Source organism: Musa acuminata, chromosome BXJ1-5 (assembly GCF_036884655.1).
Source record: "Musa acuminata AAA Group cultivar baxijiao chromosome BXJ1-5, Cavendish_Baxijiao_AAA, whole genome shotgun sequence".
In the NCBI taxonomy this organism is placed as follows: Eukaryota; Viridiplantae; Streptophyta; class Magnoliopsida; order Zingiberales; family Musaceae; genus Musa; species Musa acuminata.
In genome coordinates, this window is record NC_088331.1 from 5237635 (window position 1) to 5261838 (window position 24204).

At 40.2% G+C, this 24204-nt stretch overlaps 4 protein-coding genes and 1 non-coding gene across 11 annotated transcripts; 4 read left to right on the forward strand and 1 right to left on the reverse strand.

Moving 5' to 3' along the window:
* Positions 1 to 747: 747 nt before the first annotated feature.
* LOC103984162 (protein NETWORKED 2D) lies at positions 748 to 8278 on the forward strand. Its single transcript, XM_065182105.1, has 6 exons — positions 748 to 987; positions 1382 to 1449; positions 1620 to 1749; positions 3159 to 3259; positions 3349 to 4392; positions 5489 to 8278. The coding sequence occupies exons 5-6, from the start codon at positions 4299 to 4301 to the stop codon at positions 7969 to 7971; spliced, it is 2577 nt and encodes an 858-aa protein (XP_065038177.1). The 5' UTR covers positions 748 to 987; positions 1382 to 1449; positions 1620 to 1749; positions 3159 to 3259; positions 3349 to 4298; the 3' UTR covers positions 7972 to 8278.
* On the forward strand, positions 792 to 3387 carry LOC135675114 (uncharacterized). The gene is made up of 5 exons (XM_065185385.1): positions 792 to 987; positions 1382 to 1449; positions 1620 to 1749; positions 3159 to 3259; positions 3349 to 3387. The coding sequence occupies exons 1-5, from the start codon at positions 792 to 794 to the stop codon at positions 3385 to 3387; spliced, it is 534 nt and encodes a 177-aa protein (XP_065041457.1).
* Positions 8279 to 10374: 2096 nt separating the features above from the next.
* Positions 10375 to 17455, forward strand: LOC135673261 (uncharacterized). 6 transcript variants are annotated; one of them, XR_010513270.1, is made up of 4 exons: positions 10375 to 10543; positions 10675 to 14795; positions 15764 to 15812; positions 17025 to 17455. XR_010513270.1 is itself a non-coding variant. In XM_065182106.1 (2 exons), the coding sequence occupies exon 1, from the start codon at positions 10727 to 10729 to the stop codon at positions 14756 to 14758; it is 4032 nt and encodes a 1343-aa protein (XP_065038178.1). In that variant the 5' UTR covers positions 10375 to 10726; the 3' UTR covers positions 14759 to 14795; positions 17025 to 17455. The 6 variants fall into 6 exon arrangements, 1 of the variants encoding a protein (XP_065038178.1); XR_010513269.1 differs by having other exon boundaries at positions 10719 to 14795; positions 15764 to 16000; XR_010513267.1 differs by having other exon boundaries at positions 10719 to 14795.
* Positions 17456 to 17888: 433 nt separating this feature from the next.
* TRNAE-CUC (transfer RNA glutamic acid (anticodon CUC)) lies at positions 17889 to 17961 on the forward strand. The gene has a single exon. It is a non-coding gene; the product is annotated as a tRNA-Glu (tRNA).
* A 368-nt stretch (positions 17962 to 18329) lies between these two features.
* LOC135673263 (APETALA2-like protein 1) lies at positions 18330 to 22770 on the reverse strand. Of its 2 annotated transcripts, XM_065182108.1 has the most exons (11): positions 22634 to 22770; positions 21654 to 22502; positions 21555 to 21580; positions 21436 to 21466; positions 21257 to 21344; positions 21018 to 21163; positions 20711 to 20755; positions 20511 to 20614; positions 20253 to 20374; positions 19765 to 19875; positions 18330 to 18771 (listed from the first exon to the last, which is right to left on the reverse strand). In XM_065182108.1, the coding sequence occupies exons 2-11, from the start codon at positions 22238 to 22240 to the stop codon at positions 18574 to 18576; spliced, it is 1458 nt and encodes a 485-aa protein (XP_065038180.1). In that variant the 5' UTR covers positions 22241 to 22502; positions 22634 to 22770; the 3' UTR covers positions 18330 to 18573. The 2 variants fall into 2 exon arrangements, with proteins under 2 accessions (XP_065038180.1, XP_065038179.1); XM_065182107.1 differs by lacking the exon at positions 22634 to 22770 and having other exon boundaries at positions 18330 to 18774; positions 21654 to 22389.
* Between the last annotated feature and the right edge of the window lie 1434 nt (positions 22771 to 24204).

The following is a 24204-nucleotide window of genomic DNA, read 5'->3' on the forward strand; positions in this document are numbered from 1 at the left end:
GTGATGCTCTTTAGGAAACCACAGAGTTCTTCACTCGTAAAGCTGCTTTACTGGAGCTTCATTCTGGAGTGGTAAGGATATTACATGGCTGGTCTTTCTGCGTTGTATCATCATTAAACTCAATAGCAAAGCTCTAAGTAGCAATTCCAAAAGATTGAAGCAAGCAGTACTCGCTATTTGATTGATGCTGATTTGAGGGAAGCTTCTTCTTGTCTGAATTTAGTGATTCTAAGTTGAAATCAAAAAATTACTCTTCAAAATTTTCCTTCCTATCTCATTGTAAACTTATCTTTAATCTTGCTTAATGACTAATTAATACAATGACCAATTAGATTAAATTAATCATGTTTACAAAATTAAACGGATGATTTGTACGTTGAAGAGGTCGAGTGGATGAAAAAGTGTATGAAGTTTGCCAACATTTGTATTAATTGTTTTACTACGACAAACAATTTTGGCGATTATATTTGTATTTGACTAAAATCATAAAAAAGATAAATTTAATGTTTGGTATTCCTATTCATGTATCCAAATTTTTTGAGATTTTGACCTAAAACATGCAAAAGATTTCACACTTGAGTTCAAATATTGTTAACTTTGTACTCGGTAATCTACAACGATAATGTTCGGTTTCAGCCTCGTAATTGAGTGTTACTATTTATTACGTCAGTGACAACATCTTTGATCATCAATCTGAAAACAAAAAACAAAAACGAAAAACAAAAAAGACTTTCTTATATATATAAATATATGTGATGTTGTGAGGGGGTAAAGGCGAGCTCGAGGAGAAGATGGTGATGGTTCATGTGAAAGCCGCGGCGGCGGAATCGGAGGAGCAGCAGCAGCAGTTCCTCTACGAGTGTCGTTCCACTTCGAGCATCGACGAGATGACCGACGCCATCCTTGGCATCCACGCCCTGCAGTCTCACATCCAATCCCTCGCCCTTCTCATTAGGCAGCGCCTTCTCGCTGACCCTTCTTTAGCAGGTAATCCCGCAGCTCGCTTCTGCCGGCTTCTACTCTATTTTTCTGTCCTTTGTGACATTTCGGTGGCATCAATTGCTTGCCCTGTTTGTCAACATAGGAAAGCAGCAGAAAGTAGTAGTTTTGACCATAATCTTGAAATTTTGTATAGGTTTTATCTTCCGCAGCAAAGGAAAGCAAAATAATGGGATTGTTTTGACCACAATTGTTGAAATTTTGCGGTGGTTTTTCCTTCAACAATATAAGAAAGCAAAAGTAAAAAAAAAAAGGAGACAAAAAAAAAAACCCATTAGAAAGCAAAAGAAATATTTTTGACCACAATTTTTGTCATCTTCCGGAGGTTTAGGCTTTAGAGGTTGAAAATAAAAGCCATAATTTTTGCTCATCCTTGTTTCAGAAAGTTATCCGGATGTAGCACTTGCTCTGAAGAGATCCTTATCAGAAGCTGAGACTTACGTGTCAAAGGTTACACACAAATCCCTTTTTTTTTTGTTGCAATTTCTTCGAAAATATAACAAAAGCTGCTCCTAAATTTGCTTATTTCTATGAAGAAAATGGTTGAAAGGCATCTACCCTTTTTCCATGTACAATTAGTAAACCAGAAACAAATGAGGAGCTTCTGAATTTTGTTTCAGGAACAAGTGGCGCACAAAAAATTCTTGTCACCTCATGCTCTTAGAGCTCATATTAAGAGCTTGGAAAAGGAAGTCAAGGTTGCTCAATCAAAGGGTTTTCTGGACTTCGATCTGCCGCAACTACTTTCTGGTATCATTACTGTTTGTATTATCTAGATTGCAGTTTGATTATTGAACATATTTTTGTTAGTGGTTTCTACGAAAGAAGAAAGTAATTTTGTTTATATTTGTTTGACATATTGTTGCTTTTGGGATCCGTGGCAGATTCGGGGACAATTGTATTGGTTATTAAGTCATCAGTTGCCTCCTATCGTGATTGTAGCTTTGTATCAGTAGATTCATTTTGGGCCTCTGTCATAACATAACGCAACTCTATTTTCTTGAAAACAGACAGGTTAAATACGATTAATTAGCTTTAGTTTTTCTTTGTGGAGCTTCCCACTTTTTCACTTTTTCCTCGCGTATGTAGGAGTTTTGCTTACTTCTCTCTCGGTGGTTTTGCAGTGACTAACTTTGAAAGAGAAACAGAATTTAGAAAAGCCACTAGATGTCTGTCATGTCAGTCGACCTGGTCACTTCCTCCTCCCTCAGATCTAGCAAACCTTCTTCTGTTCTTTAATTATAAATTTTGTCTATTGCACCAAGGTTATTCATTCGTCATTACATCTTCACTTTTGGACCAGCTGTCAGTGTTTTAGTTCCAACAACTGTTAATTTGTTTCAGTGAATTCAGTTGAAAAAATTATGATAATAAAAACTTGATAAAAATTCAAACGCGGTTTGATAATTAATGAATGTATGCATGTTGTTTGTTGATTATAGGGAAAAACTTAGTTAACATTAAAAGTAATTAGTTTTCCTATATAGAGTTACCATTCTATATCTCAGGAATATAGAATTATCGAACGAGTCATACCAATGTGCATGATATATATACTCTTGGTTCAGTGCTGAAGATATTTATAAAACTCCGTATGACACATTGGTATTGTTGAAAATTCTGAAGCAAATTCCAAGGGTACTAGTTAAACAATTAAGAAGTCTACCCTTGAATTTTTTTGCCAACATGATCACCTGTCACATGTTTGCTTGAGAGTGGAAATTTTTTATAGTTGTCTGGTTTCTCAGCCATGAGTAAATTGATCGACTACTCGGAGGCATCAGATGTAAGACTCCAAGACTGATATTTCTGACCTTCGATTAATCAATTCCTACACAAGCTGGTTGTCAGTTTCAGGCAGAACTACAGAAAATTAAATTTGAAGGGAAGTTGCTAAAAACTTTGAAATTTGCAAAGCTAACTGAAACTCTGAATCGACACTTTGAAATCGGCTGAAACCAATTCATTGTCATAGAAGATGACTGGTCCCAGCTCAAACTTGAAGCATATATTAAACTTGTGACCGTATCTTTATTATTAATCCAGTTTTTTCTAATTGGTGGTGCATTTAGGTTTTCATGCTTTTCGTCTAATGTGTTGATTCATGTAAATGCGATCAGATTTTTTATTATGCACTGACTATTGATTATTGCAACTAGATTGTGAGCTTCATCATGGTATGCAACTTTGGTGGGCTGGGAAAGAACTCGTTAGAGGAAAAAAACTATGTGACTACATTGGTGAAAATGAGAAAACAAAGGTAATCTAGTACTTTTACTGTGTTACCAAGTTCTCCATTTCAGGAGAAGTCCCCTTACATGACTGACTTCTTTATCCTATCCATTGCAGATTGTGATCATATTGAAGCCATCTTGTTCGAGCGCTTAAGCTTTTCTTCGAGACACTCTCTCTACTCCAACCAAATGACCCAGAAAAAGCTCAAATCGGATGGCATGCACGTTGAGAAACGATTACCTTAATAATTATAGTGATTAATGTATTTATTATATGTATACTTCAAAATATGTTCCTTATGTATTGGACGGAGTATAATTTTATGGCACACGTGTGTCGACCCGATCCGGATCCGATACCCATTAAATGCCCAAATAAATACTCGAGCCGTTTATATTTAATCCGCGTCAGCTACCTCCGTCTTGATTGGATGCAGCAGTGGGGTCCTCAGAAACAGCCAGTCGCTGTTTTCACTGTCGTGTTTGGAGGCACCGTTACGGGACCGCGGGGAGAGAGGCGATGGGCCTCCGGAGGAGGAGGACCCGCGGCGGGCGGCGTCAGCTCCATGGCCGTCCTCCGGCGTCTTGGAGTGACACCACCGCCACCGGCGCTTGCGTGGACGCAGGCCATATGCTTAGGGCCCGTTCCACACCTCTCTCTCTCTCTCTCTCTCTCTCTCTCACACAAACACAGACAAAGCAGGTATTGATACCAATAGGAGGATGAGACGTGTCGAGCACAACCATCCGCCTTTTGCTGACTTCTCTCGCCCTTTTCCGCCACCTCCTTCCCTCCTATCAGCTAGGACAGCGAGGTTGTGCCAAGACGCGATGCCATCCTCCCTATGTTTCGGAGTTCCAGCCCGTGTTCTGCACCCTCCCTTCCCTCTTTAGCCAGAGATAAAGCTAACAACGCAACTCGTCCTTACGCCCTCCATAACCACCTCTTCCTCTTCTTCTCCTCCTCGCCCTCTTCTTCTCCGGCTCGCCTTCTTCTTCTTTTTGCCTGTTCTCTCATCAAGTTCGAATCTTTCTGAGAGAAAGGCAAAGAGAAGTAGGGGAGAGATGCTGCAGAGGGCTGAGAGCAACCGGTACTCGTGGTGGTGGGCGAGCCACATAAAGACGAAGCAGTCGAAATGGCTCGACAGCAACCTCCGAGGCCAGTCTTTCTTCTTTTGTTTTTCGTCATCATCCTTTTCGACGAATTGCCACTATGCTTTCTTTTTTTTCCTCTGCATGAATCATGTCGACTTATTCTTCCCAAACACAATGCAACGACATACATATGAACTCATAGTTGCGGAATTCAAAGACAAAAAAAGGAAACAATCTGATACGGTCAGAGCTGTGAGCAATCATTTACGAGGCAATTAGTCAAGATTCTGACAGAGTTCCAAGGGGGAATCAGGATTAGGGTCTAGATTGCTCCCGCCCCAGAAACATAGGTCTTGATAATGAACAATTGCAAATTGTTCATTATTAGTCTAGGTTGCTCCCTCCCCAGAAACATGGCATATGTTCCCAGTGGAACATATGGCAGAAGTTCTCAAGCAATTTTCCTTGAACAAATTCTAGATAATGAACAATTGCAAATGTGTATATAATTATAGTGTTCTAGGGTCCTGGATTTGTTCCTTTTTTTTTCTTTTTGAAAACCCTTTAGATTCAAAAGAAAGCATGATTTCCTTTCAGTTGAAGTTTGTTTTCTCGTTGGGAGTTTAGGTACACAGTCTGGGTCGAAGAACAGATTATTGTCAAAACTAGAAATTCAAGTTACTTAGAACAGATATATGATGGAACAAGTGACTGCTTCAAGGCTGGTTGATCTAAGACATGCACAAGTTGTTCTCCACCAAGTTACCTATTGAATCTCAGAATAGAATTGCTTATTTAGATTATCAAACACTTGTTGTTCATACCTAAGCTAAACTAGAAAATCAGTTTCTGTTGAAGACAGCCCATGTAGCCAAAACACCGTAGTTATATTTTAGCATTGTAACTGCTGTTACTTGAGGTTGCTCATATGTTTCCTGAAATAAGATTGGAAGGAATTGCAATTTTGCACGTCCATAATTTAAGAGTTAAGACGTGTGGAATGTAGAACTCCTATGAACATGGCCTCTTGACCTTGGTTAAATTGGTATATGGATTATTTGCCTTGACTCATGCTTCTTTGCGAATGAAAAAAGAAAAAAGGTGTGATCCATCATTGTGCTTCCTGTTTTTCTTACAAATAGGATTAACTTTAATTACAGAAATGGAGGATACGGTGAAACAAATGCTTAAGCTTGTCGAAACGGATGCCGATTCCTTTGCTAAAAGAGCAGAGTTGTACTTCAAAAGAAGACCAGAGTTGATAACCCATGTGGAAGATGCTTACAGAGCATACAGAGCATTGGCTGAAAGATATGACCGTATATCTGGAGAATTACACAAGGCCAACCACACCATAGCAACTGCTTTTCCTGAACAGGTCCAGTATGCGATGCTAGAGGAGGAGGAGGACAAAGCGATCACCCCGATTGATCCAAGTAGAATTAACAAGCGAACAGTGGAAGGATTAATGAAGAAAAGAAGTGACCGTGAGTCCTCCATAAGGAAGACACAGAATAAGAGGCCTACATCTCCGATTGATAAAGAAAAGGCACAGGAAGAGATAAATAAGCTTCAGAAAGTAATTCTTGTTCTTCAGACTGAAAAAGAGTTTATCAGAAGCTCTTATGAGAATGGGATAGCCAAGTATTGGGAGGTTGAGAAGCAAATCATGGATATGCTAGAAGAAATTTGTTGCATGCAAGATGAGTTTGATACAAGTGCGGTCATTGAAGATGAAGAGGTGCATGCCTTAACAACAGCAACAACCCTTAAATCTTGTGTGGAAGCCATTATTAGATTGCAGAAGCAGAGAATGGAATCATTGGGACAAGCAAAACTAGATTCTGAAAGAATTAAGGTTGCAAAAGAAAAGCTGAAGGCTCTCAAAAGTGAGTGTCACCAATCTGAGATGGAAAATGCAAAGATGTCTAGTGAAAGCACAGAGATGAGCTTCCCTGTCGAAAACATGGATGAAGAATTTGATTCTCTAAACAAGGCAAGGGTCCAATTAGAGTCCATTTACGAGAAAGTTAAGGAACATTTTGAAATGAATCCTGAAAGTTCAGTGGAACTGGAAGAAAAGATTAATGAGCTTGTAAATAAAGTTACCACATTGGAACTCACGGTTTCATCTCAGGCTGTACAAATAAATCGATTGACTTCAGAAAGTGACGAACTTGAGAAAAACCTACAGAATCTGGAAGATGAGAGAATGATTCTGATCAGTGACCCAAATTTGTTGACTGAAAGGCTAAAGGAAGCTGAAGAGGAGTTAAGCAGAGGTCAGGCAATTAAGAAAATTATCCAGGATGAAGAAATAAATTTCCGTGAAATCTTTACCGATGCTTCTCACAGCCTCAATGGTATTTCAGAGAAGATGCAACTTCCTAAACCTCTGGAAAATGCTTGTAATGAGGATGCATTCCCCGTGGAAGAGGCTGCCAATTGTAGCACTGAACCAGTTGCAGAGCTTGGGGATAACGAGGAAACTGAAATCCATGACATCGAGGAAGATTTGATAGAGGAGATTCATGCAACACAGCAACTTGGTCATTTCCTGCAAGATTTTTTCCAGGCTGAGGCAGATTATCTACTCAAAAGTGATCCAGAAATGATCGAGGACCTAACAGAGATAGGGGAACTGAAGAATGTCATTGCAATGAAAGATGAAGAAATAAGATTACTGAGACAACAGTTAGCCAATGTAAAAATGAGTTCTAACAGTACTCAGCATTGTCAACAGACCCATGCAGGCACATTTAGCTCTGCGATGGTGAGGGGAGATCCGAAATCTCATAATTTACAGATGCCTGGAGATCTGACTATTGAATGCACTAATGAAGGAGACTTGTCTGTTGAGTTCACTGATTTACAATTTCCTGTTGCAGAAGGCAGCGATGTAGAGTGCATCACTGAGCCAAAGAGCATTTCATCTACTGAAGAAAAGCTTAGGAGGGATATCAACACCTTTATTGATGAAAACCTAGAGTTCTGGCTAAGGTTCAGCACATCATTCCATCACATACAGGAGTTCAAGGTCAAATATGCAGACCTACAAGCTGATATCGGTAAGCTGAAGGTCAACAAAACACAAGAGCACAATGATACTGCCTCTGGTGATCGGACTGGAAAACCTGAATCAGCACCAATTGGAACAAGACTCGGTGAATTGAAGACTGAACTCCAGGTGTGGATGGAACATAGTGCACCATTAATAAGGGAGCTCCAAAGTAGGTTCTCATTTCTTCATGATATGCAAAAGGAGATATCAAGTGTTGTAAACACATATTCAGCCACTGGAGAGGCTTTGTTCACTCCTTGTGAAGCTGCAAGGTTACAAGGTGAGGTGATGAACATGAAGCAGGAGAACAATAAGGCTGCAAGGGAACTGCAGATGGGACTAGATCAAGTCAGGTGGCTTCAAGCTGAAATCGAGGAGCAGATGGCTAAGCTAAATGATTACTTTGAAGCATTTGTATTGAAGAACAGCCATGACGATTTCTTGAAACGTTCTCCAAGCAGGTCCGGAGTACCATTGGAGGTCTTCCTTTATGGTTCCAAGCCCAAAAGGCCATCTATATTTGCCCGCATGCATCCAGTGTTCAAAAAAAAACACAGCAAGCTCAGGTCTGGGCATCGGTGAGCTGATGAAAGGTTCTTGAAACTCTTAAATAACTTCAAATGCTGGCTACTTGCTACTGTATAAGCCTGTGAAATTATTTTAAACAGTTCTAAATAGATCAGCCTATTTCTAGTTGGATCCCAGGTTGGTTACCTTCAATGAGTTGCAGCTGTATCATGTTCCCTTGGTGTGATAGCTAGCAGCAGCTTTTCTTGGCTTTCTTCCATCTATGGGCCTTGGAGCCAGCTTAAGCTTCCTTCTTGGTTAAAGGTGTACCGAGGTCGGGTTTTTAGCCATTGTTAATCTAGATGATGATGATTGCTTGAAAGAGATGACCTCATCTGCATTCTTTCTTTTTCAAACTTCTGGATTTTCTTTCCCTTGTGCATGCAATGGTAGCTGGTCAGAGATTATTTCTTTCTTCCTTCCATTTTGTTGCTTGAATTGTGATGGTAGTGTTGACTAATGTGTTTACCAAACGCAATAATAAGAACTCAATGCATATCCATCAGTTTGGTTTAGATGTTTCTTACAAGACGGTGAATCAAGATTGGAAAGAATTAGGATCAGAAGGATGCTGAAAGTTCTTGGTGTGTAATTTGTACGTGACTGCTGCTTTTGGTCAGACAGTGGCACCTTCAAACTGTGATGGTGTATATATACACATTATCTTTATAACAAAAAAAAAATTCCGGGAGAAATAAAATGCAAAGCAAAATGTTGAGGTGACAAGTATTTTTTAGAGTCTATTCAAATTAGTTGGAAGACAAGATTTTAAGAGAATAAAAAATTCAGTAATAGAAAGAGAGTTATATGAATTAAAGTTTGATTATTTTATAAATAATTTATTGTTAAGGCATATCTTGGTTGTCTGATCTGCAATATGACTTGGATCCAATTGTGATCTTTTTCGTGAGAATGTCACTACTAGTAGTAGAGGATTGGGTAGAGTGTCGAATTCATTTGTGTTAGGTCATGTTCAATAAAACCCCCTTTGATTATTAAGCTATCAAAGAATTCCAAGAACTCGATAAATATTGAGTGTTTAGAATAAAATGTTGTATCTTTCAATTACAACTAGAAGAATCAGTGGTGTAATTTATCCCGGTGACAAATATACTAAATCCAAGAATTACATGTGATAAGAGACAATTTGGTTGACCGATCATTAGTGCGGCCCGCATGAGTTTTGTCTTTTACGAAACATGTGAGATCAAAAAAGCACATTCGAGAGTAAGGGAGACTTGACGAACTTATGGGCCCCTGGTTCTCATACTCCTCAACCAATGTGAGATTAAATAATCTTATCGGTGCTTCCTTCCGTAACGAAGCCAATGACTCGTAACTAAGATGCATGGCTTGAGAATGAGTTTGCTCGAGCCATTCCTCTAGTGCCCATCTAATAAGTCGACTATATGTTATCCCTTATCAAGCTCTCTTCTATTGAGAGTCAATATCATCATATTCCTAAAGTATGGACTATATGTTGTTGAGACGTTAGTAGCCCATCAAGTGTTAATCAATTACCTTACTTATATATCTCATGTGCTTGGTGAAGGGATAGAGAGAGAAGAACTTTATCATTAATTCAACCGTTAATATCTAATGATCTAATAAGAAGATTTAGCAATTTATTTTTTACCATCTTAATAATTGGAGTGAAAACAAAATAAATAAAACATGATCATTTTTAAGTCAAGATGTTTTTCTTGTTATTTGTTCAATATGATATTTATTATCCTCCATTATGTATATTCTTCATTTTCGTAGTATTTTTTTTTAAGCTTCATGATAAAAATTAAGTTTCGAATAATAAAATTTTAAACAAAATATATTTTTACAATTACTTTAATGCAAGTTATAACCATCCTTCTCTCTACCATAAATCCGCCACCATCAGTTACCAATCAAGCTTTCAATGTATAAATCAGCAAAATTGATATATACGATTCATATAAACTATAATTGGAACGAAGTGAAGTTCGGAAATACAAAGATTTGCTACTCCTTTTTTTTAATTTCAGCCAAGAAAAATGACATTGAATTGTCTAATTAGTTGAGATTAATTCCATTAAGAACGGATTCCATTGCAGTTAATTGTTTTTAGTGGAATTAATTAGTTGAAATTAATTCCACTAAAAATTACATTGACTTATCTATCCTCACTCCTCATAGACCGTCCATTTCCCGATCCAACGGTTAGTCCCAATACGACATACCATCCCGAAACGTTACGAAAGCCAAGCGAACCGCTCTGTTACGATAGCATATCGTGACGGCCGAAACGCTACGAAAGCGACGCGGGATCGTCTCCGTTTCGGTCTCTGTATCGGGTCGCCGTCCCAAACACACGATACAAACACACTCAGCTCTCCTTTCCCTTCCACGAGCCATCATCATCCGTCGCCTCCCCCCCCCCCCCCCCCAACCTCTTCTCCTTAGTCTAACCGCCCACCGCCTCTCTCTCTCTTCTCCTTCTCTCTTTCTCTTTCTTTCTAGGGTTTTCTTTCGTCCCCAGAAAGATTCAACACTTTTCATCCACTTCCCGACGGCGGAGCCCAATCCTCTGGCTCGCCTCCTTGCCTCTCTTCCGGTGCGTCGATCTCTTTCCCCCCTTTCTGTCGGGCGCTCGGGCTTTCTCTTCTTTTCTTCTTCTCTCGTACGGTTTTGGTTCGCGTCGCCGGTGTTCGGTTTGGTTTTTCGTTAATTGTTTGGTGGTTTTAGGCGGTGTTGGTGTTGCCGGTGGGTTAAAGATTGCATTTTGGTAGGGGGAGGCATGGCGATTTTGAAGAATGACTCTAGGGTTTCGAAGATGGGCGTCGATTCGTCGCCCGGGAGTCGCGGGAGCGCCTCGAGCCAGGAGGATGATGAGGAGCCTCGTGCGAGGAGCGGCAAGGCGGTGTCCGATGCTTCGGACTCGTCCGATGTGGACTCCGGCATGGAATCAGATGAGTTCGATCCCGCGGAGCTCGGCGAGCCTGAGACTCAGTTGTGCCAAGTGGGGAACCAGAGCTGTAGCATTCTCCTGGAGCTCTTCGACCTCCCTGACTTGGGCTCCGTCTTGTCGTTGGATACATGGAATGAGTGCCTCTCGGAGGAGGAGCGTTTTGCGCTGGCTGAATACCTCCCGGACATGGACCGGGAGACGTTTGGTTTCACCCTTAAAGAGCTGTTTCTGGAACAAAATTTCCACTTTGGGAGCCCACTGGGCAATCTCTTTAATCGGTTGAAAGGTGGTCTCTGCGATCCCAGGATTGTTCTTTACTGTCGGGGCTTGAGTTTCTTGCAGCAGCACGAGCACTACCATTGCCTGTGCAAGTATCAGAATTCTATGGTGAGGAATCTCGTCTTCATTAAGAATGCATTGCGAAACTGCCCACTATACAGTATCGAAGAAAGGCTTCGGCTTCTAAACATCCAGAGAGCTCAGAAACCTTTGAGTTATGGGGGGAATGGAGATGTTGATATTGAGACAGATTCAGAGAGTGGGGATTCTGATGATTGGTATTTGAACAAACGGTTTAAGATGGGCCAGCGTTTTGCAAAGCCTTCATTCGATGTCACGCATCGTGGGACTAGCATGGCATGGGAGCTGGTGAAATTTGGGAAAGAGTACTCAAAAGGTGTTTTGAAGGTTACTACTCCTTCTGTTTCAGCACTTGAAAACCCTGGAGCATTAGGGAAGCATTCTTCTGCCTTGAAGCATGGATTGGACTCAAAACCTAGAGTAGTAATGCCACTCTTAGATCTTCTTCAGCAGGATAAATTTGAAGGTTATGATGTGGGAGCTGCCAAAAGGACTAAACATAATATAAGTGATGATCATGGCGATATGGATGAAGGATGTGTGGGTTCACAAGTAGACTGGATTGCAGGATGCAGAAGGGCAGTAGCCAGGAATACTTTGTTGAGGACAGGAAAGAAACAGGAGCCACAAAAAAGATATGATATGGGAATGGATAGTGATGAAGACCCTGAAGGCTATAGTGGCTCCAGTCATTCTCAAGGCAAAAGCAGGGACAGAGATCAGGTGGTAACTATAGCTTTGTATGGTCGTGAATCTGCTGAATGCACAAGAAATGCTAAATATTCCGAGAGAGATTGGGTGCATCCTACAACTGGTAGAGCTCAGAAACACATGCTAACTAATCCCATGCAGAAAAATGAGCATGGTGAACCCATTTCCTCTGGCCATTCAGTTAAATCTGATGATTGGAATGGCAAAGTTAAGAATTGCAAGGTTGGAAATGAATATAAAGCTGGTAAAAGTGGAGCTGGTTATGACTTGAAAAATAAGGCGTATAAACCTGTTCTGGGACAGATGGGTGACTCCTTTCTCAGCAAGGATCCTGGAGCTAGATTATTACTGGGAAAAGTGAAAAATAATTTTACTCAGTATGAGGGCATGACTAGGGATCATTCAAAAGGCCTTACTATGATTTCTCAGAGTGAGGAGACAGAATCTGATTCATCAGATCAGGTTGAGGATGATGGATCTCTCGATTCTATGGTTAAGAAGTTGGAGCATCAAAATGGTGATGTTGGAGGCCATCATTCTGGGGTTGTTAGATCAATCTATGATTCAAAAAAGCCAAACAAGCTCATGAAAGTAGATAGAAAAAGTTATTCTGACTTACGTGATGTTGGTAGAAGCATATGCACACCGGACGTAGAATCATGCTCTGTGAAAGGGAAGAATAGCAGATTGGTAAAAAAAGCCCTTGTACCACGCCCAAGTGAGAAATCGACTTATATAGAGAAGAGGCATAAAAGGATGGCCAATGTGAGTGATTCCCTACAACAATCATTTTACACTCATGATTATGGCAGTGGCATGATGGATGAATACATGGAGAATTTAGATGAAATTTCCAAGTCACAAGGTGACAAGAATATTATCAACAGAGTGGGGAACATGATGGAAGTCTCCGATGTTCTGACAATTAATCCTACTCAAGAAAGATCAAATATGCCCTTGGAAGGGTGCAACTCTGTTTCAAAGAAACCTAAACGGAAGGTTGACGGTCATTTATCTAATGAGCTGGATATATCCCTCCACCTACTGCCTAGTCAAAAGCAGCAGATTGATGACCTCAATGTTGTCAGGAAGGGTAAAAGGAAAGCAGATGCAGAAACTGATACTTTGACTGAAGTAACTTCTGATATGGTAATATCAGAAAAGGATACAGAAGATGTAGAACCTAAGCCAAAGCTACAAAAAAAGCCCTTTACTCTTATCACTCCTACTATTCACACCGGCTTTTTGTTTTCCATCATACATCTTCTTTCGGCTGTCCGGAAAGCAATGATTACTCCTCATATCGAGGACACTTCACTGACAGCCAGTCATCTTGAGGACGGTAGGTCTAAACAGAAAACAGAAGAACACAACAAAATGCATCAAGTAGCCAATGGTACACACCTTTCTCAATCTCATGAGAATATGGATAAGCATTCTCCAGGCTATGCAGGACAAAACAGTTTGCCTTCTCTCACTGTTCAAGAGATTGTTGATCAAGTTAGATCAAACCCAGGAGATCCATTCATTCTCGAAACACAGGAACCACTTCAGGATTTAATTCGAGGAGTTTTGAAGGTTTTCTCATCTAAGACAGCACCTTTAGGGGCAAAGGGATGGAAGCCCTTAGCATTATATGAAAAATCAAACAAAAGTTGGCTGTGGGCAGGTCCTGTTACTTCTAGTTCATCTGACAATGATAATGCAGAAGAGGAAACTTCTTCAGAAGCATGGGGAATTCCTCATAAGATGCTCGTAAAATTGGTTGATGCTTTTGCTAATTGGCTTAAAAGTGGTCAAGTGACCCTCCAGCAGATTGGAAGCCTCCCTCCACCTCCTCCTTCATTGCTTTCAAACTTGGATGAGAAGGAAAGGTTCAAAGATCTAAGAGCTCAAAAGAGTCTAAACACCATTAGTCCTAGTTCTGATGAAGTAAGAGTATACTTCCGCAGAGAGGAATTCTTAAGGTACTCTGTTCCAGATAGGGCCTTCTCCTACACAGCTGCTGATGGAAAAAAATCTATTGTTGCTCCATTAAGAAGGGGTGGCGGAAAGCCAACATCAAAAGCTCGGGATCATTTCATGCTTAAACCTGATCGACCACCACATGTTACTATTCTTTGTCTTGTTCGAGATTCAGCAGCCAGATTGCCTGGTAGTATTGGAACTAGAGCAGATGTTTGTACCTTATTAAGGGACTCACAATACATTGTTGAAAACATCTCTGATGCACAAGTGAATCAAGTAGTGAGTGGGGCTCTAGATCGGTTGCATTATGAGCGTGATCCTTGTGTACAATTTGATAGTGAAAGAAAATTGTGGGTTTATCTGCACAAGGACAGGGAAGAAGAAGATTTTGAGGATGATGGTACCTCGTCCACAAAAAAATGGAAAAGACAAAGGAAAGATTCTATAGACCCATCTGACATTGGAGCAGTTAATGATGTTGACACAGGAGTCTTGGCTATTGGTGGCTCTTCTGTTGGCCTGGATCATGATCATGATCATGATCTGATTGTTGAAACTTCATCCAGCAGGGTAGGGGAAAAAGTTGAACTTGTTTGTGAAGATATGGGTCCCAATATGGAAAATGTCCAATCTCTTATGGCTTCAACCACTGTTAGCAAGAGCCACAGTAATTGGGAGGATCTGGGGTCAAATCCATTGAGGGAAAAAAGATTGATATGTCAAGAAAACTCCACAGATGAAGATTTTGATGATGAAACATTTAGTCAAGAAAGGCCAATGCAGCTTCAGTATGACCGTATTATGAAGAATGGATTATACTAGATCCTAATCAACATGTTTATGTTGCGGTATCTTTTAGGTAAGGCTTGTAGGAACATTAGCAAATTTTAATTGTCAATTTGCCTTAAATCTGCATAGATTTGTTGATTTGTGTTTATATAAATTGTGCTACTTGTTGTAGCTTGGATCTTCTGATTAATGATGTACTGCATTTTGACTTCTGTCTTAAATCTGCATCTTTTAGGAAAAGATCTACAGTTTGATTTAAAGTGTATTTTCTGGTGGTTTCCTTTCATGCTGAACATTGCTTATCTGTGTATGTTCTGCAAAGCAGTGCTGATTCTGGTGTAGTATATTTACTATTTGCTCTCTTTTTTTTTGTCTTATTGATCTTTCATGTCTCTTGATTTGACACTGGAGCTTGGTCATTGTCTATAGTAATTGTTAAAATCTTTGAGTTTGATGAATAATTAATTAATTACGGGATCTGCAAATTTTTTACATTTTCCTTGTGATTATGAATAAAGTATACATAATTTTTAGGCATATCTTGAATTTTTCTTGAATCTTGAGCAAGTACAGAAGTATTTTGGTAATCACTATTGATTGATTGATCCTATCTGATTTGTGGAAGGATTACACAGATCTAGAAGGCTTTAATAAAACTGTCCTTTGAGTGTCTGCTTAGTTGTTTTAACATTCGAAAGTGGCATTTTGTTAATAAACACCACCACATCCGGGTCAGTGGAAATCTGTCATAATTTCAAAGTAGACAAAAGTTCTTTTCCAAGGATTGTCTGTACTGAGGAATTAAATCTTGGGTGCGTGATCTTTTTTATTGGTCCTCTCATGGGTATGTGTCGGCATGGGAGTGGTATATAACTAGGAAGATAAAAAGAAAAGTCATTTGAAGTGTGGGTACTTCGTCCACATCGGTAAGTGGTTAGATCAACCGTATTGTCAGTATACTGTCTACTGGTACTATGTCAAAATTGGTTTTCTGCCAGCATGGCACGACAAGCTTTTCTCACATATGTATATTGGCAGGCAACACTGGCATGCAGTGACATGGGCGGGTACTTGCTGTAATCAACTGGTGAGTCCGCTTTTATTACTGAAATTTTGATTGAGCTGATTGCAGGGCTAAGATTCTATGACCCCAAGAGACGGGGGTTGTCTAAGACCAGCCCATACTTTAAACAATGATTAAGCCATTCCAATTAGTTGATGGACTTCATAGTGCTAAAAGTGCACTTTTTATGACAGCCTGGATGATTATACTACGTAAGTGTGTCGCTGTTTGGTTAGGTTATTATTTGTATGTGCATTAACATTGGGGTCCAATTGATGCAATAATCTCTTATCTTTGAGTTTTCGAGCATGATAATAAAATGGTTGTATACAAGTTACTAAGGTCTGGATGCAAACTCTTCCAAAGTTACATTGAAGACTCTGTACATTAACACAATACATGATTTAGGTTCTACTTATTTTTTAAGTGTGAATAATAGGCTATAAAGTCATGAAAGAGATGGAGAATGCCTATACATACACACTGGAGGCCAGTAAATTGAGCAAATACAAGATTCTTGGCATGGATTTTCATGGTAATGATGGTTCCAACAATAAACATCATCATTGATAAATTTGTTAGAAGACCCGCTCAAGATTGGTGGTCTAAAATGGACCACTGACACTTTGGATACATCTAATCAATGTTTGTGACTAGAAAATTCAGCTGGTTATAAACAATTATAACCTTGTACAAAATTTAGAAATTTATCATTTTTAAGTGTTTCTATGTTAGGAAGTACTGCTTAAGGTCTGGCCTCCATGAAAGGCTATCACTATCTTCTATTTCTGAACTCTGTTGAGCTGAGGTTTTCGTGTATAGTTATCTGATGCTATGGCGCCTCACTTATGTTTGCACATTCTTCTGCAAGTAATAGCATATTGCCTGTGTATTTGAATCCAATTCTTCTCACCTTACATGGGTTGTAGCTCAGTTATGCACTTTGACAGATTGACCTTTTTAGCATGATCTTATGTGATAGTTGCTTTAGCAAATAGAGTTGTACGAAAGATGAGCATTGACAAGTCTGTGGTACATATGAGGGATAACCGTAACCGATTTCAGTGAGTCTAGTAGTGACAGTTGCCAAGAACCATAAATGATTTTTTTCTGAAGCCGTGTGAATGTAGTTCTCACCTTTGTTCAGTATAATTTGTTTACTATGTCATTCTGGTGTTGCTTTATAAATTCTGTGAGGTTCCTAACATGCTGATCAATCTTTTTTTTTTGTTACAGGGTCATAAAGGTGAACCATTCATTACAAATGATGACTTGAATGTATGACTTGGAAGTGTCAAAGTCGCCAGATCACCATTACATATTTGATCCACTTTGACCCTCATGTTCTGACTCGAGTTGTGGCTTTGTACATTTACATTTCCCTCTTGCAGCTGCAATCACCTAGTGCAACTATGGAGTCCAAGTAGTAGATTCACCAATTTGGGAAGTCTCAACAGCCTTTCATGCTCTAGAAGAATATTTTGTGAATAAGATACATCTATCCCACAGAAACCTTTGTTCCATTCTTTTAATTGGAGAGGAATCACAATGTTGAAGCTGCTCATCTTCTCTTTTTAGTACTTGATAGCTAACAAAATGACAAAACTCTGGAATTCTCATTGCTTCCAGGTTCTTGTTAAAAGTGGATTATGCTCATCATTTCCCTCTGATGCGTTGCATAAAGTTACAATGGCTGTCCAAATTCTACCTCATTTGTTTCTGTTTCTATGGCAGAGCTTCATAGGTATTGCAGTGTCAGTGGCCATTGGATGCCTCTCGACACCTGAGTTCAAAATATACGAGCATTAGCCTCGTATTATTGGAGAATATATCAGCAGCTGGAAACAAATTGCATGGGCTTTTACTTGGCGGCTGCTGCTTCTCTCTCTCTATCTCTCTCTCTCTCTCTCTACCTTTATATATATATATATCTGAAAATTCGAGCCTGATTTAAATGGTTCGGATGTTTATGTAGGAATATAAGGAACACTATCAGTTAACACAACAAAATAATAATGGATTTGTAGGTCATGTGATTCCGTATACTGCAAATAAATTAAAATAAGATGATAAATATTTAGATCAACAGAATCAAAAATATCCGTTGTAGTCTAGTTGGTTAGGATACTCGGCTCTCACCCGAGAGACCCGGGTTCGAGTCCCGGCAACGGAAAACGTTTTTTTGTTTTATGTATGTAATTGATGCCATTTGACCTTTGGTTGGTTCCTGTCAATATTTTGGCCTTAAGTTATCCAGTTTAAGTCAAATGATGACTTCAATCCATTTTAATTTAATGTGAAAAATGTTGATTCCAATGAAACAATGACTTGAATTTTCTTTAATTGATAAAGAGAATACAAAAACCAAATGTGATCGGCAATAGCCGAGCCCGGCGTCTATTTCCCCATTGGCAAGAAAGAGCGGGGCCCATGGGAGAGCGGCCATCGAAGTAGCCTGCTTGGGTCAGGGGAGCCGCAACCTGTCTGGGAACATCACCACTCTCATGGCAGGAGTCATGTGATCGATCATACAACTACACAGTGTTGCAATCTCCCAGCTATTCATATTAATACGCAGGCAGGCAGACAAACAAGATTTACGTATCTTCTACATGCCATTCAGGTGTGTATGACGAAGAATCTACATTCAACTACAAAGATGCCACCCACTGCATTGTCACCCAAAATGGCTTTCGATTCATGTAGATGATGAAACATGATGACATGGTTGTAGTTGACCATCCTGCACACATTACATGAGCTTTTGGAATGGTAATTAGATGTCTTATCTGGTGGGAGGAAACGGAGGCGTTGCTGAAGCTGGTAGATTTAGGGCAGTAATGGCAGCTGTTACGCTGGCAGTCGAGAATCCTGATGATGCTGCAGGAGAGAAGAGGGGTGATAAAGTTGGGCCATGCATCTGCCATTCCCAGTTTGGAAGAGCTTGCATCCCCACCATGAGCCACTTTTCTCCAACTCTTTCCTGCTTTTAGCAGGTAGCAGAGGTTAGAACTGGTAAGTAACTTCAGCAATCATTTGTGAATAACGAACCACAGGAACTAATAAAAAAAAATTTACAAAATATATTTATTATATCAAATGACACACATGCATGCATGCATGATGATCATACCGCTTGTGTAATAAATAATGTACTAACTAGATTGGATGTCTCAACAAAGATCACATGACTGCATGCACCAATTTTAACCAGACTTTGATGCTGTTTGAAGACAAATATCTCAGGAAAAACTTACATGCAAGCTCATGGTCTTAATATAATAGCATGTAATGAGTTTGCACATACCTAATAAAACAACAACAATAATAATAAAACTATAAAGTGATATATTTAGCTAAGCAAAAAATATTTAAATTTTTATTTATAATTTCTTAATGATCTTATTTGGTCTTCTTCTTATCTCTCCTCATACCACCAATAATAATAATTTTACCTTTCCAACTACTGATCTCCTAAGCACAAAACTTTTACTGATATACCTAATATTATGTACATTTATTAAGATAAACTAAATACAATGTATTGGCTATTCCAACAAATCAGGAAAAGAAAAAGGTATGGAACAAATTATTTTAAAATGGGAGGGACCCATGATGACATCCTGTCAGTGACTTTCTATCAACAACTTTTTAATTTATGAACATCAGATTCAATGAATCCAAGGATAGTTGATGTTAATTTCTGGTGAGGCACATAGCTTCACAGGTTCATTCCCTATTCAGATGGCATCTCCATCATGAAAGTGTACTATAAACAGCAAGACTTGATGCTTTAAAAGACCATTCAGCTCAGTGGTTCATTTCCCTATTCAGATGGCACATAGGGAACAATTTTCCTAATTGTTCCCTCTATAACATGTTCAGATATGGTTCAAGATAGATATGGCCAAAATCCAATAAAATACACAACCTGAAACATCAAAACCCACGTCACAGACAATTTAAGCATTCTTACCTCAGTGTTGGAATGGAAAGCAGGATTTCGAGCAGTCCAGGCATGAAAATTTTGAAGGCGCAAATTATTGTGCTGTGGAACAGAGGTTGGATGCCAAGAAGGGTTGTTTGCCTGTAGCAGAAGAAAGATATCTGTAATCAGCATCATGAACAGTTATTACAGATAAGGATCTCTCAGCACTTGCAGAGAAACAAATAATAAAATGTTTGCAATTATTCATCAAATAATTATAGTGGTGGGGCAGACAAACAGAAACAGCATCAGGACAGGTTATAAATAAATGACCATCAAATAATAAAATATTTGCAAAGCTTCAGACAGGATAATGTTAAGATGTATAGGACGCCTTGGTATGCAGATTTCACCATCATGCACAATGATGGGACGATTAAGCTGAGGAACCAAGATTTTGTAAGGAAAAACAATACATCAGCAAGTAAGAGCTAAAAGTTACAGAGACAGCAGTGGTAACAGTGATCCACATATACCTTTTCTGCAGCAGTAGCTCCAAATGGGCCATATGAGGATATGATATCTGGTGGATTTTTAACGTTCTTCGGACTGTCGACAATAGGTTGAGAAATCCTCAAGTCTAAATCGACATTATGGCCTGAGGAAATGACAATATCATTCCGAAAATATACCAACTTACATTAAGGAATTCAGCATACTTCATGTGATCACTTCTAGAAACTATTACATCGATGAGAGAGTTTAGGAAACAGATTGCAATTTAAGTATCATACCCTCGGAGCCAGCCCCAGCAAGCAGATCTTCCACGTATGTCCTCGGGTCAAAGTTGGTGACTGCCTCCTTCCCATGACATTTAATAGCAGCCTTGTCATAAGTCCTAATGTAAGGAACAACAAAGAGAGAAAAAAAGCAATATGGCGTTAGAATTGAAGTCCGAAGAAGTTAAAGAGGGTTATCAAACGCTAAGAAGAACCTTGCAGCTTCTATTTCGCTGTCGAATAGCCCAAGATATATGTACCTGCACATCCAAACATTGCAGACTCATAGGTAAATGGTGAGCTCGTCATCTTTATTTTTGAGAAAGCTTAGATTTTTAACATTTCATTGTCTTCCATGTGTCTATTACTACCAATACAAGTAATGGTGGTTTGACCAAATAAGAACTTTGAATCTTAAGCTACAATGTCTGAGCTGATAATTAGGAAGCTACATGAAGTAGCAAGATACATCCTGATCAAGAAAAAGCCTCTACCAATGATAAATGAGCACAGATTTCTTACTTCTTGCCTAGCAACTGTCCCATGCGAGCTTCCCAGCGACCACACTTGTGGCGGGTCACCCCTCTATATTTGGAGCTTCCCCTTGTAAATCCAGTGCTTTGTCGGCGAAGTATGTGCACAAACTCTTCCTTTGACAAATTCCTCATCTGACAACGCATAATGGAGCTGATAAATTAGGACTCAACCATCTACAGGAGGTCCAGAATCACTAAACAATTTCTTCCAATGCATTCCTTTACCTGTTCCAGATCTTCCTCGTAGTCGCTAAGATTGAAATTTATATCAGCATCGACTCCCCGGAACTTGATAGCAGCTCGATCATATGCCCTGCAAAAGAATCTCAGATGAGTCGTAATTCTCTCAAAACATAACAGATAGATGGGAAAAGTGACAGACGAGAGAAGGAGATGATTATAACCTTGCAGCAGCATAAGAAGTGTCAAAACCTCCTATTAGATCCCACCAATCAGAACAAATAATTGTTAATACGACTATAATCACCAATAATCAAGAAACAATGTCACACAGAATTCTTACCCAAATAGACCTGCTTCCCACAATCCCTGACAACAGGAAAATTCTAGTAAGTTGATCACCAGGATAAGAAAGAGCTAAGATAAGGAATTGGATACCAACCAGATGTGGGATTCCCATCTCCCCGTCCTCCGGTAGAACGTAACCCCCCTGTACTGAGAGCTTCGGGAGCGAGGCCCCCTCCTACTCCGCTTCACCTGCTGTTGCTGAGGCTTTGGTTGTTGTTGCTGCCATTGTTGCTGATGTAAAACTGTCACCTTTGTTGGAACATTAGCCTGATAGAAGCTAAGATCCTTCCACTGTGGGCTCGATGATGATGGCAAGAAAGATGCCTCCACGAACGGTCGCAGCCCATTCATTACCACCGGCTCAGGTGGAAACAGTTGCCTGGTAATTAGTCCCGGCTCTTGTACGCCATCATTTCTATCGACCTCGATCCCCTCATCGACATCGTTCTCGCCTTCAGCTGACGCGGAGCTCATCAAGATGCCAAACTCCATGGCGGGTGCACCTACCTGCCGTGTGGAGAACGAATTCTCGTCAGCTGCATTGGTCGATGCATCAGCATTATGGACACATGATTCGGAGGTCTCCGAAGAAACTTTGTGCCCACCACCGGCACCTTCGAGTATGGGCTTCTCTCCAACACAGGTCGACTCGCCTGCGGAAGCCACGTTGAGGTCCAACATCCTTCCTCTTCCACCAATATCACCAAAAGTCCAGCCTTTCTTATCCGATTTGACCTACGCTTGATCTCGGACTAATCCTCTACACTTTGGAATCGAGTTCTTTGCTACTGTCGGAAAAAGAGCCAGAGCAAGAAAAGGTAGAAGCAGGACAAGGTGGTATCGGTCTCGCGGAACATCTGGATTCAGTCCTCGACGACTTCTGCGACAACACAAGCATCGATTTCCCAACGCCAAGGACTCCACTCCAACTATGTCTCTTCCCCTGTAAGATCAAAATCGTAAGACATGAAGAAAGAAAATCCCAATAAATGATATCCGATCGGGAGTTCAAGATCAAGATGGAAGCTAGAAACAGATATCAAAGGAATCCAGAGAAAAAAAAAAAGACGATACCAGGGAGCGATGAGTGGCCAGGACCGGCGACCACCGTGGCGGCGACCGGAGGGTATGGGACGTGACCACGGGTGGTGCACATAATAAAATATATATAGTGGAGGAGGAGTTGCCCGAGCGCAAAAGGACAAAAAAATATCTGTAGTGGAGGAATACCAATTGCCCTATCGAATCGGACGGACGGGATTTTGTGAGCGCGTTACGTGATTAGAGATTAACCAAGTAGTTGTCGCCTCGTGGAAATGAAGGGAGGAGGGCCGTACACGTCCCGAGTAAACACAAGATTCTTGGTGCAAGAAAACTTTCCTTACCTGACCGAAAGCTACCCGCAAGTCCACCTGCCTTGTAATTGTAGGTAGCGTCGAGCCCGCAAGTGTGTTCACTGTTCATAAGGGAGGTAACGTAACGAGCAACCACTGAACGAGTGGAAAATGTGCCGCTGTTATTGGTAATGGCGTGTCATGTCGACTAATTGGTGACATGCGAGTAGATTAACCCTTTTTGGACGAGGATGAGAGATAGGACATGGGAAGGAGGAAAGCTGCTGCGGAGGAAAGCTGGAAATGAAAAGGGCAAGAAAACCCATAGGTTTCGGGACCCTTCGCACACCGCTCGCCGACCCAACCAGTCCACTGGGCCCCACTCCCACCTCATTCCCCTCGTGGAAAGCTGAACCCTTTCCTCTTACGGTAAACCATCCCCAAACATTAATACTCCTCTCTCTCTCTCTCTCTCTCTCCTCGGAGTACCCTCTCTTTGGTTCCCTTATCTTTATTCTGCCTTCCGATTGTGGCAAGGCGTCGAGCTGAAGCCGGTCGCCTGAACTCAATCACCCGTCGTATCACCAGACTGTACTTCCTAGTGGACGGTCCTCGTATCGGACTAATAAGATGCTGCCGCGTGTAACCAACGACGCATTGGTAATTTTGATTTTCTCTGTTTTTACCTTCCTATCCTCGCTACTAAAGTTGTAGACTTCGCTTGTTCTCTCGATCCTCCACAAGAAACACAATTCCCTTTTTTCCATCTTTGTGGTGCGAGTCACGTACAAACAAGAGGCTTTATAGCGACAGGATTCTATCACATTTATTTTTACTTCCAATATTTGCAACAATATATAAAGAGAATATGAGGGAAGAGAAAAGCAACATATGAATCCAATTAAATGCTTGTATGTGTACCAAATGAAAAGTAATATAGACAATTAATGCTTGTAAATGGATAGCCAATTAGAGATAAACAAGCTATCAAATGATAATAAAGCTTTAATTAGGTCAAGTTGGCACGGAAAGTGATAGTTGTCCAATTGTAGAAAAAATAATTGGATAATTAGTCAAGTCGAGATGGAAACTGCAGCAAAACTACTAAAAATAGACATTTCTTTAATGTGTGATCAAATGACTCTCGTGGCGTACTTATTATTCATATATGCACAGTGGTTATTAAGTATAGTCCAAACCTCGGAAAGCAACAGGTTTAATTAGGTCAAGTTGGCACAGTCGCACCACCCCTTTGCCTTGGTCGTTACCTTTTCTATGCTTCCTAAGATCAAGAACATGGCCTACTCTGGT

Bases quoted from the DNA above. Each gene is read 5' to 3' on its own strand.
- LOC135675114 (XM_065185385.1), top strand. From the start codon at position 792: ATGGTGATGGTTCATGTGAAAGCCGCGGCGGCGGAATCGGAGGAGCAG. The intron at 1,750-3,158 runs GTATCATTACTG...TATTGCAACTAG, and splicing joins TCTGCCGCAACTACTTTCTG to ATTGTGAGCTTCATCATGGT. The intron at 3,260-3,348 runs GTAATCTAGTAC...TATCCATTGCAG, and splicing joins GTGAAAATGAGAAAACAAAG to ATTGTGATCATATTGAAGCC.
- LOC103984162 (XM_065182105.1), top strand. From the start codon at position 4,299: ATGCTGCAGAGGGCTGAGAGCAACCGGTACTCGTGGTGGTGGGCGAGC. The intron at 4,393-5,488 runs GCCAGTCTTTCT...CTTTAATTACAG, and splicing joins GCTCGACAGCAACCTCCGAG to AAATGGAGGATACGGTGAAA.
- LOC135673261 (XM_065182106.1), top strand. From the start codon at position 10,727: ATGGCGATTTTGAAGAATGACTCTAGGGTTTCGAAGATGGGCGTCGAT.
- LOC135673263 (XM_065182107.1), bottom strand. From the start codon at position 22,240: ATGTTGGACCTCAACGTGGCTTCCGCAGGCGAGTCGACCTGTGTTGGA. The intron at 21,164-21,256 runs GTAAAGGAATGC...ATGCGTTGTCAG, and splicing joins ACGAGGAAGATCTGGAACAG to ATGAGGAATTTGTCAAAGGA. The intron at 20,756-21,017 runs GTAAGAAATCTG...TTGGATGTGCAG, and splicing joins GGACAGTTGCTAGGCAAGAA to GTACATATATCTTGGGCTAT.